Source organism: Terrapene carolina, unplaced genomic scaffold (assembly GCF_002925995.2).
Source record: "Terrapene carolina triunguis isolate 2854851 unplaced genomic scaffold, T_m_triunguis-2.0 Scaffold210, whole genome shotgun sequence".
Lineage (NCBI taxonomy): Eukaryota > Metazoa > Chordata > Testudines > Emydidae > Terrapene > Terrapene triunguis.
The window spans coordinates 46,295,685-46,311,891 of NW_020664561.1; the positions used below are offsets into that span (position 1 = coordinate 46,295,685).

A 16,207-nucleotide genomic window follows, 5' to 3' on the forward strand; every position below is an offset into this window, starting at 1 on the left:
CTTTATATTTAGTGGGGCTAGAAGTTGCTGCTTCAATTGTATATATTGAAAGAGGCAGATTCTCTGGTCTGCTAGCTCCATTTTGGGCTAGGTAAGTAGCACAAAGAAGACTTACATCAGCTGGAGAAGGCCAGTGGAGTTTTCCCCCTGTGTAGGTGAACTCTGGCTGCATAAATTGGGCAGAGACAGCATAGCTGCCTTATGCACCATCCCCTTCCAGCGCCAGTGTAAAAGGATGGAGGGTGCATGTTGGAGGTGTGCTGGAGACAAGGAGAGGGGTGTAAGGAAGCAGATTTCTAGTATGCTTGATCTTCCACTGATGCAAATTAGAACTGTTCCTCTGTAACTCTAGCTTGCCCCAGGGCCAGACATGTTGGGATTAGAGAGCTGCAACTGGCTCATTGATACCTTCCCGCCCGATCTCACTGTACTCAAACTCCAAGCAGCCAAATCTGGCCCCAAATGACTTATGTCCGAATGTTCATTGGTGCTATGGGTACGATATTAAGCTACTATAAATCCAGCCATTTCTTACTCTGGCAGACATCTCATGGGAATTTTGTCTGAGCAAGAACTGTGGCTTGGGGTCCACAGTGAAAACAGTCTTTACTGGTTGATATTTTATCTAATGTTGAGCAAACAAAGGGCCTGTGTATCCCAGGATGAGTGATTTCTGGAGAAGATCTAAATCTCTCATGGAACAGGGGGATGTTACCTCTATGGGACATTTGAAGGTTATTTATCTGACAAAATGCCTGAATTGATTTTTCAAGACAACACTTTGTGCATCTAAATTTCCGATAGATTATTTATAACTTCAACACTAAACTCTGGGCTTACATAATGTCTCCATAGTGACCTCATTTATTGGTTTCAGGTCACTCGCAACCTACAACAGCCTAACAGACAGACACTTGGCTGGATACTTCAGCAATACAAGGATAAGACGGCATCTTCAGCGATCAGGGCTGGTAGGCTTTAAAGGCTCCCTTTTTGTTACTTTTACCTCACGGTGCCGGGTATTTTTGCTTTTCAGTACAGAGGTAGGGTTGCCACTTTTTAAAAATTTGCCCATCTAGACAAACACATCTCATGGTGTCATCCCATGCCAGCATGATGTAATGTGATCTTTTCATTGCATCAGAAGGTCATCCACTGCATTACCACCCAACATCACACTGTGATCACATATGGCAGGACCCTATGGGATTTGGGGTCCTGTAAATATAGCATGGTTGTGGGACACAGGGCTGTGCTGCTAAAATCTGGACAGTCGTAGAGAATCAAGGACAGGTGCTAATTCTGGGCCTGATACTGCAATGTGCTAAGTAGCATCAAAGACTTCGTTGGGAGTTGAGGAAGTTGCAGTTAGTACACTGCTGGAGGTACTTAGCACATTGCAGCATTGGAGGCTGAGGGATGCTCATCTTATTTAAGATGCACAGCACCACCATATGTGATTGGGCTGTAAATGTGTTAACTCATTATTGGTAGAGGGTGTGTGCATGACAAGGCAACGTTAACTGATTCTGTTCGTGCCATGGATGAGACAATTCTCACACCTAAGATAGGTATTAACTTAATACAAATCATTCATTTTCTCCCAATTTAATATTATTGGATTAAATTAATAATTTGTGGAGACTGGAGGAGAGGACACTGTGGTGGAATTCCAGCAGGAAAAATTCCAACAGCAATAAAAAAAACATACCTCCTAATGACCCAGTTCGGATTTTCTAGTATTATGAAAATTCCCCAAGTGACATTAGCAGCAGAATAAAACTGCTTCTGAATGCTGAGGATCCTGAACTTTGATTGATTGGCTCGTGATGAGCTATTAATTGAAACTGAGGCATTGTCCCTTAATAATAAACATGATTGCCTATCAGTCATCTGTCTCCATGGTGTTGGAGACCATTATTGGCATGGATCAATTCTGTACATAAACACTGGGTAATCTTAGCATAGCCCTGAGCTTGTGGCAGAGTTGCAGTAAGTCATTACCACACATGAATGGCAGTGCATTACCACACAGTAAGGCTGCTATTAAGACGTGTCACTGTACTTGTATTTCAAATCTATTGTGAGGAGAACTTTTCTTTGAATGATTACAATAGATCCAGTATGTCTTTGTTGCATATTTCTGGTTGTTCTTCTCAGAATCTCTAAGTCATAATTTAAATGCTATTAGATGATTGACTTGTTTTTAAAAAACAGTGTCAAAGTTAACCTATTGCCTATAAAGTCGATTAGCAAATTTACAAAATTCCAATTCAGAATTGAGTTAATACCTTTAATTTTATTTTTCAGCAATCTCTATTGTCTCTAATTGTTTCATGCAGTGTTGTTGTAGCTGGGTTAGTCCCAGGATATTGAGAGACAAGGTGAGTGAGGTAATATCTTTTATTGGACCAACTTCTGTTGGTGAGAAAGACAAGCTTTCGAGCGTACAACAAGCTCTTCTTCAGACCTCCATGCCTCTCTGTGCTGCCTTCAGACCTGAAGAAGAACTCTGTGTAAGCTTGACAGCTTGTCTCTCTCACCAACAGAAGTTGGTCCAGTAGAAGATACTATCTCACCCACCTTGTCTCTCTATGGTCTCTAATGGAAGTGGGGGACATAGTAAAGGTGCAGAAATGGTGTATGTGTTCAAGTAGTTTTGCTCTCCTTTTGTACGTGGCTTTGTTTAGAATACACCTTGTTCTCTCTTCTCTTTTTCTCTATATTTATATTTTATTTGCTTATGGCAGATCTCAAGAAGTGGAAGAATAATATCTGAGAAGGAGTATCGGCTAAATGCTATGAGGAAGGATCACCAAAGATACGTACGGGAATGCCTAGCTCAGGCCATATTTCACAAGGTCCTTGACATGGAGGTATGAACACATTATCCACGTATAAGCCTTTTAGAATAGTATCAGAGGGGTAGCCGTGTTAGTCTGAATCTGTAAAAAGCAACAGAGGGTCCTGTGGCACCTTTAAGACTGACAGAAGTATTGGAGCATAAGCTTTCATTAATGAAGTGGGCATTCACCCACGAAAGCTTATGCTCCAATACTTCTGTTAGTCTTAAAGGTGCCACAGGACCCTCTGTTCCTTTTAGAATAGTTCCCTAGTCCTGTCTAAGGGCTGTTTACTAGTGCTGGTGTGTCATGGGGCTGCCCCCGAGAAGAGGGGTATTTGGTGGAGAGGAGGGCATGTAGTCTCCACTCTTGATGACTCCAACCAGGAGAATGTTTCTGGAACACTCCCAAACTCAACACTCATCCCTCCATCCACAAGACTCTGCATGTGGTGGTGGAAGATGTGCCTAGCATCTGCCAAAGCATGCTGCCGCCAGCCATGTGAAGAGGAGAGGAAGCCACCTCAGCACTCAGACAGAGTCCCAAGGTCACAAGGGTCAGATAAATCACAACCCCTCATGTGTGCAAAAGGATCTAGTCACCTCAGTGTATTGTTACTTATCAGCTTTTGTTAGAACTGAGAATTTGAATATCGTTATAAACTCTTCTGTGTTTTTCTGAACTGTGGGTCTGGGTACAGCACAGCCCTTTGAAACTCTCCAGCCCTCACCATCTGTAGCTCAGTTTCCATTCCCAAAAATGAAAAAAAGATGACTAACATCTGTTTAAACACAATTATCTCCATAATCATGTTGCATTTAGCTCAAGCTCACTATCCCCTTAACGATTCTGAGCTTAAACTGATCCCAAGCTTCAGCTGCAAATTCCAGCGGGTTGCAGAGCCTGGCATTTAAATAGCTGCCCTTGTCACTCTTGTTTGTGTTGCCCAGCTTGGCTTCTTAACAAATATTCAATTAATGGTTTTCTGATTAACACCATTCTTAAATCTGAATATTCAAATAATCCGATTCATTGTTCAAGCCTGCACCATGCAGTTTGTAGTTTCAAGCGTTAAAGCATCTGCTTCAGTCCTGTTTTTGAGACCACAAATCTTATTGTCTCCACCAAACAACACAACATTGGAGTAGAAAATTTGTCTTGTGAAATTCATAACTAGATGGAATCAACAGACTCTAAAACCTGTCAGTAACACTGCCCCACACAGTTTTTGGGGCAGGGACTGTCGTCATGTTCTGTTTGCACGGCGCCAAGCAAAATGGGGTCCTGGTCCATGGCGAGGGCTCATAGATGCTCCCACAACAGATTACACACATGGATCCACTTCATTTTATAAAATACATTCTAGATAGAAGGCCCAATCCTAATGGGGGCATGGCTGTGAGTATCCAGTCACATTTTCTCCACTGCATGATCCCCTCACTCACACAGGTGGAAGGGAGCATGGCCATGGCTTTGTAGGTCAGAGATCAGCTGGCAAATGTGCAGCCTCATAGATCCCCAACAGATCTGCAGAGCAGGCCATCCGCATGCCCTAGGTCTCTGTGTCCTTGCCATGTTGCTACTGGAGTGCTCGGTGCAGCTGCCCATTGTCACTTTTACATAGAAGGGAGGATGCTGCAGTTGGGGAATTACTGCTACCTCATTGCCTTACACCTGGTGTAGATGTTTCCACCAGTGCACAGTGGGGTAAAAAGCTGCTGCTGGTGTAAGTGTGTGTGGAATTCTGATTTGGCAGCGCACTTTCAGGTGTAAATGTCTGCACAAAGTGCAGGGCAGCGGGGAATCAGGCCCTGGCTGCTCATTGAGTGATTGCCTAGATCTGATAGCCTGCCCCTGTAAGCTGTGGAGTGCTTCCTGAGGGACTCCACGCTCCCTCGGCCTTGAAGTGAGGGGGCTCAGCACGTTTACAGGCACTCTCACCTAGTAGCACACAGGTGCTTGCTTCCTAATAAACATCAATTAGGGGCAAGATTCTCTCTTGCCCTCTGCTTCCACACAGAGGAATCAGACTGGTCCCCCTTCCGCCCCCGTGGAGTGCAGTCCATGCAGCATTCTCCAAGAAGCTGAGACTCTCAGTTTTCCTTGCAAAGCATCTGTTCAACTGGTACCTAAGTGACGTGATGGATGAAACCAGACCCAGTATCTTACTCAGCAGCCCCCTAAATCTCTGTCTCCTGGCCTCTCTCTCTCCAGCCTGCTTCCCGCTAGGTAAGTGCAGGCTCTACGTGATGGCACTATGCAACAGGAGAAGAATGGGCACAGCGAAGGCTTTGCTCCCGATCTCCCTCCCACCCCCCATCCTAGTGGAGGAGGAAGGAATCTGTTACAATTACAGTCCAGTAGCAATTACTTCCCACTGGAGTAAGAGGGAGCCCTCGTCTGTTCCTGAGGCAGTGCAGCTATGTGCTACCTGCCCCTCCCCCCACCCTCGTCAAGGCAGATTGCAGGGTCGATTCCGCAGGCACCTACCGTCTCCTATAGGAGAGCAGATCAGGTTAATATAAATAATTAAACACGTTGTTTATGGCTGTGGTATTCACTAAACCAGTGGTTCCCAAACTTTAACAACCTGTGAACCCCTTTCACTAAAATGTCAAGTCTCGCGGACCCCCTCCTAAAAATGAATATTTCCAGGGATTTTCTCCTTTACCTGAGTATAAATTATAAAAGCAGTGACTTGGAAATATAAAATTTGTTTTTATGACATGCTTATTACACACTATTTATTATTATTTATAATTACAGTATTTTTATTACATTAGGAAAACGGCAACACTCTTCCAGATCTCACTTTCGTAGCTTGTATCACTTTGAATAAGCCTGTTATAAGACAAGGCTCCTATGTTTCATCAAGAAGTATCAGATGAAACAGCATGAAGGTATTTAAGAAGCCAACTCAAAGAATTCCTCCTACACAAGCATTCAGGTCTTGAGCAGTCCAGGCAAAAAACGCACGTTACAACAAAGCTTAAACTTGTTCTTCATAATAATTTTTAAAACAATATTAGCTGCCTATTTCATTTTAAAAACAGCAAAAAATATCCGCCTCCCTTTCCATTTCTTATAAGAAGTCTTGAAGTTTAAATCTCCTCAGTGTGATAGATATGCATGCTTTGATCTGCCTAGCTCTTGGACCCTACCAACGTTCCCTCTGGCCGTACAATTCTGCCCTGGCTGGGGGAATAGCCTCTGCAGAAGTAAAAGCTGACTGGGCCACTGTAGCTTTAAAAACGTTAATGTTGGGAAGGGAACGATTTCACATGCTGAAGTGTAAGGCAAGTCAATGATAGTTACCGAGCAGTGATCAATGGGTGTAATAACCAGGCGGGCAGATGAGAAATACCCAGCCTTATTGTGTTCACTGACACCTCATTATGGTAATTAATAGGTTTTCTTGCACTGGCAGCGTCATCATCAGCTAGAAATAAAAAGAAAACTGGAAAATGTTGTGAGGAAGGAGCGGGTTCAGAGAATCAAGGTAAGGAGGTGACGCGTGAGTGTACTGAGCCACTGGGCAAACTTGCTCTGTGTTACTTGCCCCTGCGTGATTTTTATCAGAACCAGCCCCACGATAGGGTAGAGTTCTTTCAGGAGTCTTTATTCTGGAACCGCTGTATTTGTGCTCGATGGTGCAGCCACTGGACATGTGGAAGTCAGTGGCTGTTCTAGCCAGGAAGCCATAGACCTCACATGGCATGAATATCTCTCCAGCTGAATTTCTTCAACTCCTGGCTGGAGCACTTAAAAAACCATACTGGGGATCCCATCTTCTCAATCAGTCTCTTATTCTTTATCAGTAAGAATGCACACACGGCAGAGGGCATGCTGTATTGCGAGTCCCACATGTTCAAAAATCAGGAGATTGGCTTTAAAATCACGAGAGTATGTAAAGATAATAGATTTGGTGTTCTTTTTATTTGCCTTCTGCTTTTGGTCCCTTAGGCCTGGTCTACACTACGACTTTAATTCGGATTTAGCAGCGTTAATCCGAATTAACCCTTCACCCGTCCACACTACAGAGCCAGTTAATTCGAATTAAAGGGCACTTAAAATCGATTTCTGTACTCCACCTCGACGAGCGGAGTAGCGCCAAAATCGATTTTGTTAATTCGAATTAGGGTTAGTGTGGCCGCACACCACTGAATTAATGTGGTTAAATTAATGGGGTAGTGTGGCCGCACACCACCGAATTAATGTGGTTAAAAACCGAATTAATGTGCTTAGTGTGGCCGCGCACAATCGAATTTATACAACCTGTTTCCCAAATTCGAATTATCTAAATTCGGATTAATCCCGTAGTGTAGACATACCCTTAGGGTGCACTGGGGTCACATTTTGAAGCTTTCTCCACAGCCACGAGGGCTAGAAACTGACTTTTTCTTTAAGAATGAAAGTTGAAATCATCACATATCCTCTTGACTCCAGGAGCTGGGGCTTTAAGGAAAACAATAATTATTGTGAGACTCATGACAAAATCATGAGAGTTGGCAACACTGGGTATGTTAAGAAGCTGTCTGGTCCTTTGATGACGTGCAGAAAGAATGCAAACCTCTCAGGGGTTTGAATTTCACTTTTCTCTGCATTCCAGCTGCGACAGGGAGAAGGAAAAATAAATGAAAATACCAATCCTGTGATATTTACAGCCTCCGTTCCAGTCCAGGAAGTACTGGAGAGAAGCTGTGGTTTAGAGTCTGCCCAAGTTTATATTCAGGACCCTTTATGGCACAATGCCTGCTGCAGTGCTGGGTAATTTTGGACTCCTGACCAGAAACTAAAACTGCTCCCCTCAGTGGGAACCCTACAGTTGGTGCTGGTTGTCTTCTATCCGTTGGGGTTAATTCCCTTTGAGATTCAAGAGACAGGCTGATGCAGGGAGGTGTAATTTACATCTTTCTCCACCATCTTCTGCTAATCTGGCCAGCAACTGATCTGAGATTACACAGTAAAAGGGATAGGGGGTAAAGGCACATCTAACCCTTCACTGCCAGAGGGAGAATCACCACAATATGGAGACTTTGAGAGGGAACAGATGTCAAAGGAAGGAAGTAGGGGATTGCAGAGGATCCTCTAACTTCAGAAAAGAAACGGGGCTTCAAACAAAACAAAGTGTAAGAGACCGAAATACTGAGGGAGAGGGCAGAGATTCAAAACATACATGGAAACAAGGGGAGGAGGAGTGGAACTGATAGGATTCATCAGGTGTTTGGACAAGACTAGAAGGGGAGGGAGAAGGGAAAGGGACAGAAAGATGGGAGAGAAGCAACAGACCCAGGAATCAAAAGGAAGGGGCGATTCTCATTCTCTCTTTTCTCCTTGCTTCTCTCCCATTCTATCTATCTGCCCCTTCCTCCTGCTCTGGTGTCAGACCTGGATCTCTTCTTCCATTTAATGACCTAAGCACCTGCCAAAGCTGATAGTTATTCGCAGACGCAGAAGGCTGGGTCAGTGTTCCATGACAGGATCTATAGCCTCCTCTCCCACCAAGAGCTCAGATGTATAACTTTCTCTTCCTCTAGGTGGAACGATCAAGAAGATCAGTGGAAGATATTAATCCTCTACTCTCTCCACACCCACCTGCTGGTCCAAGAAATCACTATGGGCGCCATGCTTTAGTTGAGGGAGAGCAATCTGGTCCTTCGCAATCAGTGAGTCTTATCAAATACCCCTAATCCTATATCATTCTACAGACACCTATTACATCTCTACTTTGTAGCACTGTCTGTCCTGATTGCTCCAAAGGGAGTAGGATCAGGCCCTTATTGAGGAGCGTGGCATGTCAATTCTTAGAGACCGGTGGCTTTGTTTCATGATAAACCTGTTTTAATACCTTAATTCTCTCTTTTTATTTGCACCACCCTCCAAGATCACTACACTAAGTATTAGAGCAGGGATAGGCAACCTATGGCACACGAGCTGATTTTCAGTAGCACTCACACTGCCCGGGTCCGGGCCACCGGTCCGGGGGGCTCTGCATTTTAATTTAATTTTAAATGAAGCTTCTTAAACATTTTAAAAACCTTATTTACTTTACATACAACAATAGTTTAGTTATATATTATAGACTTATAGAAAGAGACCTTCTAAAAACGTTAAAATGTATTACTGGCACGCGAAACCTTAAATTACAGTGAATAAATGAAGACTCGGCACACCACTTCTGAAAGGTTGCTGAACCCTGTATTAGAGAAACAGTGGGCATGTCTACTCGTACGGCACTGCCGCAGCTGTGCCACCGCTGCACATCTTCTGAAGATGCTTCATGCCGATGGCAGAGGGCTCTCCCGTCAGCCAAATAAAACCATCTCCATGAGCGGTAGCTATGTCGGTGGGAGAAGCTCTTCCGCCGACAGAGCACTGTCCACACCGGCTCTTAGGTCGGTGTAACTTATGACGCTCACGGGGGGTGATTTATTCACACCCCTGAGCAACATAACTTGTACCAACTTAAGCTGTAGTGTGTACATAGCCTAAGTGGTCTAAATTATGGACATCTTTATCCATCAATGCCAAAGCTGGGAGAGTGGCGATAAGCTCATTATAATCACAAGTGGGCTGCATTGTTAGCTGACAATAGAAAAAACTAGATTATAGCCAAGACTTTTCAGAAGTGAATAGAGAGACAAGGTTGGTGAGGTAATATCTCCTATTGCAGTGGTGCCCAACCTTATTACACAGGAGGGCCACATAAACCTAAGCACAGTCTTGTGTGGGCCAAACAGATTCTACATATTTTAATAAGGGCTTGTTATGTTGGCATAAGTTATGTCACTGAGGGGTGTGAATAAACCATTCCCCTGAATGATGTAAGTTACACTGACCTAAGAGCCAGTGTGGACAGCGCTATGTCGGTGGGAGAGCTTCTCCTGCCCACATAGCTACTACCTCTCGTGGAGGTGGTTTTATTATACTGATGGGAAAGCTCTCTCCCGTCGGCATAGAGCGTCTGCACCAGATGCGTTACAGCGGCATCCACACTTCTAGTGTATACTAGCCCTAAGATTTAAAGTCACCTGTACTGATTTATATTTTAAGTTCAGCTTGTTTAGTTAGGTTGTTTCTATGTACAGCATTGTCTGTTTACACACTTGTGTAAACTAAAATGGTGTAAACAAGACGACCAAACGCGACTGAACCAGCCACTAGTATATTGTGTTGAAGCAGGCCGCTGTTCATAAGTTGGGCACCTCTGTTCCATTAGACCAACAGAGGTTGGTCCATTAGAAGATATTACCTCACCCACCTTGCCTCTCTAATACCCTGGGACAGACACAGCTACAAATACACTGCATACAGAAGTGAATAGTGATTTTGGGTGCTCCACGTTTTGGGTGCCCAATTTGAGACACCTTAAGGGGACATGATCTTCAGAGGGAAGGTTTTCAGCTCTTTCTGAAAATCATGCTTTCTTAATGTCTCTCAATTTAGGCACCCATATTCTCGTGTCAGTTTTGAAAATCTTGATCAATAACTTTTTTGTGTCCTCAAGAGATTTGTGTTTTGGGATTACGCACTTTCTACCCTGTTGTAAGCCCTGTTTTCGTAAATACACTTTTCTACTCACCTTTATTTTACAAGAAATCTACATGTCAAATTGCAAGGGCTTGATTAAATAACAGGTTAAAGGTTCATCTATAATTGTATTGAGTCCCTTACTGCAGTGGTTCTTCACCAGGGGTACACAGAGGTCTTCTGGGGGTACATCAACTCATCTAGATATTTGCCTAGTTTTACAGCAGGCTCTGTAAAAAGCACCAGCAAAGTCAGGGCAAGCTAAAATTTAATACAGACAATGACTTGTTTATACTGCTCTATATACTATATCATTGTTTCTCAACCTGGGAGAGGTGACCCCCGGGGGTCACAGGATGGGTTTAGGTGGGGCCACAAGTGCAGGGCTGGCATTACGGGGTGGCAAGCAGGGGCCCCACAAAGCTAAGATACATGCTGAAGCCAAAGCCCCACAGCCTGGGGCTGAAATCAGACTCCTGAAAGGGGTACAGTAGTCTGGAAAGGTTGAGAACCACTGCCTTATTGGATTACTCCTAGGTTCTGGAATGTGCATGAATGCTCATTTTAAACAGCTCTTCTCTTATTTCAATTGTCCAGTCTTCCTCTCCTCGGCCAAACACTGCACCAGGAAATATGCAACGCCCAGTCCGACTACAGCCACTTCCTGGATATCCTACAGCAGGATCCACACCCAAGACTTCTTCAAGATCCAAACAAAAGCTCTTGGAACTTGAACATGATCATCAGTTTCCCAATGGGGTTAGCCCTTGTTTTTTTTTTTTATGAGAATTACATAGTTTCAGGAACCCATCAGAAAGAATGACTTAAAAGTAGACTAATACTGTACATCTCAGAATTGTGAACCACAGACTGTGTTTAATGCACAATTATTTATCATCAGCTTTTTGTTCAGACTTTCCTTCTTTCCCTTCCTTTTGTTTTGCAAAAGACATTGTCCTACTGACTTCATATTCAGACCTGGATCACAGCACTGAAAAACACAGTGGATGCTTTTTTTATAGAGTAGTCTTTCTTTGGATATAAAATGTTCACTCTCTGTGGAGATTCTCTATAGGGGGAGTGCCTACCTCTTAACAGGGACAGCTGAGGGTATTTGTAGAGGATCTAGATGGAGCTACTATAAGGTGGGTGCATAATTGGTTGGAAAACCATTCCCAGAGAGTAGTTATCAGTCATTCATAGTCAAGCTGGAAGGCGCATATCAAGTGGGGTCCCGCAGGGTTCAGGTCTGGGTCCGGTTCTGTTCAATATCTTCATCAATGATTTAGATAATGGTAGAGAGAGTACACTTATAAAGTTTGCAGATGATGCCCTACTGGAAGGGCTTGCAAGTGCTTTGGAGGATAGGATTAAAATTCAAAATAATCTGGACAAACTGGAGAAATGGTCTGAAGAAAATAAGATGAAATTCAATAAGGACAAATGCAAAGTACTCCACTTAGGATGGAACAATCAGTTGCACACATACAAAATAGGAACTGACTGCCTAGAAGACTGCCTAGACTGTGGAAAGGGATCTGGGGGTCCTAGTGGATAACAAGCTAAATATGAATCAACAGTGTAACACTGTTGCAAAAAAACCCCAAACAACATTCTAGGATGTATTAACAGGAGTGTTGTAAGAAAGATGCAAGAAGTAATTCTTCCGCTCTACTCAGTGCTGATTAGGCCTCAGCTGGAGTATTGTGTCCAGTTCTGGGTGCCACATTTCAGGAAAGATGTGGTCAAACTGGAGAAAGTCCAGAGAAGAGCAACAAAAATGATTAATAATCTAGAAAACATGACCTATGAGGGAAGATTGAAAAAAATGGGTTTGTTTAGTCTGGAGAAGAGAAGACTGGGGGAAAAAGGGGGACGGACGGACATGATAACACTTTTCAAGCACATAAAAGGATGTTACAAGGAGGAAGGAGAGAAATTAACCTCTGAGTATAGGACAAGACGCAATGGGCTTAAATTACAGCAAGGGTGGTTTAGGTTGGACATTAGGAAAAACTTCCTAACTGTCAGGGTAGTTAACCACTGGGATAAATTGCTTAGGGAGGTTGTGGAATCTCCATCATTGGAGATTTTAAAGAGCAGGTTGGACAAACACCTGTCAGGGATGGTCTAGATAATACTTAGTCCTGCCATGAGTGCAGGGGACTGGACTAGATGACCTCTCAAGGTCCCTTCCAGTCCTACAATTGTATGATCCCAGCAAAGCCTCCCCTTCACCATCCACAGCTGTAAAGGAGCAGCAACCCCCTCTCCTTTCCTCACCACAACTCCTCCTCCTAAGCCAAAGAAGTAGGAATAGGGAAGGGGAGCTGCTCAGGTTAGTGGAACCTGCTCACGTGGGTATGTAATTACCTAAAGGGGAAATTCAGCCCCTTCTCCCATAGCTTTGAAGAAAGTGACGTGAATAGGGTTTATGTCGGTAAAGGTATGAGTGGTTCGGGGGCTGTGACCCTTGTGCAGCCACTGCAAGGTACTGCAGTAAGTTACCATGGACCATCAGCCCTTCTCCCAGCCGGCTCCCATGACTGCCAGCTCTCTTATGTGGACCTGCTGCAGAGCCCACTTCCAACACCTGCAAGGGTCTGAGTTTCTTCTGTACACCTGCCTCCTGCTTCAGGGTGTTTGGCTCCTGGGCCCTTGGATGGATTTCATCCTGGAGGAGGAGTAAAGCTCCACTACCAATGGGAATAAAGTCATTTGAAAGGCACTGAGGTAATTTTGTGCCCAATAATTTCATGAAACTCCTTGGTTTCTGCCCCACAAATGAAAGGAAATTAGTACTGCAAAAGCACTGTTAATTCGTACACTATTCTGGCTGGCTGTGGTCAAGAGTCTGCCAGGATCATAAGTAATACTCAATTTAAAAAAAATTAGAATCAGTTAAATTTTCAAGAGACCTGGTCCCAGGTCCTTTAGCTGTGCTTTCAGATTCAGGATTTTGCTCGCACAAATCATTTTGCAAGCGAAGTTGTGGGCACCAATTTAGAGGCCCCTGTTTGAAAATGTGAATGTAAAATGGAAGGAACAGTCAGATCATGTCCATCCAGTATGGTCTCGAGTTGTGCTGAGCAGGCTCAGTGTTTGCATGAACTTGGGTTTGACGTGGTTAAATGTGATTGCAGGGAGAGAAAAACATGATGAAGCTTATGAATTCAGTGGATTATTCAGCTGGATTATCCCCATATCAACTTCCCATCATTAACAATTACGTGATACCGGTGCCACCTCCACCCCAAAAAGGAGATAAGAACATAAAGGGAGTTAGGCATGGGACTTCCAGGGGCAGACGCTTTCGCCCAACCACCGCACCAAATGGCTTAGAGCAGCTGTTAACAAAGGTACAGTATGTGATCTCTTTTCCACCCCCTGCCCCGATATCTATATTTCTTGCTCCAGAGATGCTTTTACCAGATATGCTGTCTTGAGAGCATGAAGAGGCAGTGAAGTGGTTCAAGAGATGCTGAATCTGGCTAGCAGTGGAAGTAGTGCCAGCCTCCTCAAGGGGCCAGAGAGGAGCAAGATCAGCAGACCAGGGCCAGTGCTGGGGGCACACACCCAAGGCTGTGCACCCTCAGCGTTTTGTCAGTGCCAGAGTTACAGTGAGAGTCTGAGTTGGATCTCTAGTTTGGAGAGTGCTTTGATGGCACAATCTGGTCCTACATGTTTGCTTTAATGCTGTGCTGAGATATTGTATTGTCTTCTATTCAATGCAGCAGCCTGGAATTGTTTTCCACAGCCAAATTAATTTAATCGAATATATTAATAACCGGACAGACACTAATTCAACTGAGCAGGACTGAAATCATCACTTGGAAGTGAACCAACTCAAAAACTAGAAGAAGCAGCTAGACCCTACCTGTTTTTGTCCTCCTCCCCTCCCTCAGTTAAAGCTTTGTGTACTCCTGAAAACCCAACTTTTGGTTGTTTTGTGAGCTCTTTCCAAGGATCCATCTATAAAGCATTTCCAATGAAGAAAGTGGTTTTACACATGTGTTCACAAACCTGAATCTAAAATCATTTGTTAAAGAGAATCAAGTGTATCAAACCATTCAACAAGCAGGTGTGTTCACAGAATCAAGATCAGAATGTTGGGAGACTAATCTACTCATGATTTGTCCTTGTATCCCACCGCACCCATTGATAGCCCCATTCAACTAAACAATGTATTTGGTTTCCGTGCCACAGAAGAACTGAAAAATTGGCTTTTATGGTGCAGGCCCCCGGCATAAAGGATTCAGTCCTTTCTCAGGCAGAACTACCATTAACTTCCATAAGAGCTTGCCAGTATGGGGGCTGCATGCTTAAGCCCACATTATAGTCAGAATCATACAAGGCAGATGTGGAAAAGACTAATTGGATCATCTGGTCCATCTCCCTGCCAGGGCAAGATTGTTCTTAAAAGCCCTTAGTCAGCAGCTGTGCTGGAAAATGCTCCATCCCTTTCTATGATGTCATAAGAGAGAGCAGAAACAGATTAAATTTCCAGACTACTTACGTCTTAAAGTTAGCCACATACTTGTGTGTCTTGCTGAATCAAGACCATAGTGAATCATGACGAACTCGGAGGCTGAACTTTTTTCCCCACATAAAACCCTAATCAAAGAATTTTTAATAGTGTACAAATTAATAACAATCAAAGGCTGCTTGCAGAGCATTCACAAATGGAAACATGAAATTAAATACATGATTCGCTATGTAAAGTTCACGCTGCTCTAACTAGAATGGCTTTGCAGACAGAATGGAGGAATTCTAAATGGATTCTATTTGAAAAGTAAACTGACATACAGGAATTATTTAGATGCCAGATCTATAGCAGGGAGGACAGCTGATTTGGGTTTTGGACACCAAATACAGGTTTGGTAATTTCAGATTTGGATAAGCATTTGCCAGATCAAAGAAGAAAATATAATTCATCTATCTGGACCTCCTATGTCTGGTAAAGACACACAGGACCTGATCCTTGGATCTGGTGGAGCTGTGCTCAATGCAGGACCCTAGGTGATGGGCAAACCTAGCTGTATGCTACCTTTGCACGTCCCTGATCTGCAGGGTTGCCCAAGTGTGTGTAAGAACAGCCACAGTACTTTTTTTTTTAACGAATTCCAGCTAGATTAACCTGAGGGTCTATTACGCCATCTGGGGACTGCTGTAGTCCAGCAGTGCTCTGGCCATGCCCCCTTCTCCCATGTACATTCCTGATATGCCCAATGTCCCCATGCCAGGGAATCCTCAGCTGACTCAGTAGGCAGCTGTAAGGCCCCGGAGTGTTACATAGAGTCTGAATCGAGGCCACCGATTTGACACGATTTGCAGTTCAGGAAGGTTAAATTCAGTGAGAGAAAAAGAGGCGAATGAATACTTTAAAAATGTCTCACCAGTGCTGCCCCTTTGTTCACCTCTAGTTAGGAGTCTGCTTATTGAATGCATTTTTTGTGCTCCTGTTGTAGGACTCAGGAAAATTCCATAAGCCCTCATTACACAGCAATGCATCTGTTACAATGATCTACTTAGGAAAAAGTGTGCACTTGTCTCATGATGACACTGATTACAGAGATGAAATCAAAGTCTATCAGCAACATTGTGGAGGAGAAAACCTTTGTGTCTACAAAGGCAAGCTACTGGAAGGAGGTAAGGATTAAAAGTTGAGGCGTTCATTTTAATTCTGGCAACATCTTATTTTCTGGATAAACTGTTGATGTGATATCAAAATGATTTCAGCTGAGCTCACTCAAGATATGCGCATCCAGGGACTTATAAACCAGCTGCCTCCAACCTAAATCGAGATTTACTGTTCCATGATTGAAAATGAGGCT

General features: G+C 43.7%; 1 protein-coding gene across 1 annotated transcript in view; it reads left to right on the forward strand.

The window, feature by feature from the left end:
* Nucleotides 1-16,207, forward strand: part of LOC112107619 (glutamate-rich protein 3) — a 73,090-nt gene that overhangs the window by 24,435 nt on the left and 32,448 nt on the right. The window contains exons 3-9 of the mRNA XM_026655644.1: nucleotides 878-971; nucleotides 2,751-2,876; nucleotides 6,253-6,342; nucleotides 8,381-8,509; nucleotides 10,971-11,132; nucleotides 13,517-13,732; nucleotides 15,842-16,022. Of these exons, the coding sequence (XP_026511429.1) occupies nucleotides 878-971; nucleotides 2,751-2,876; nucleotides 6,253-6,342; nucleotides 8,381-8,509; nucleotides 10,971-11,132; nucleotides 13,517-13,732; nucleotides 15,842-16,022 (998 nt within the window). The remainder of the gene's footprint in view (nucleotides 1-877; nucleotides 972-2,750; nucleotides 2,877-6,252; nucleotides 6,343-8,380; nucleotides 8,510-10,970; nucleotides 11,133-13,516; nucleotides 13,733-15,841; nucleotides 16,023-16,207) is intronic.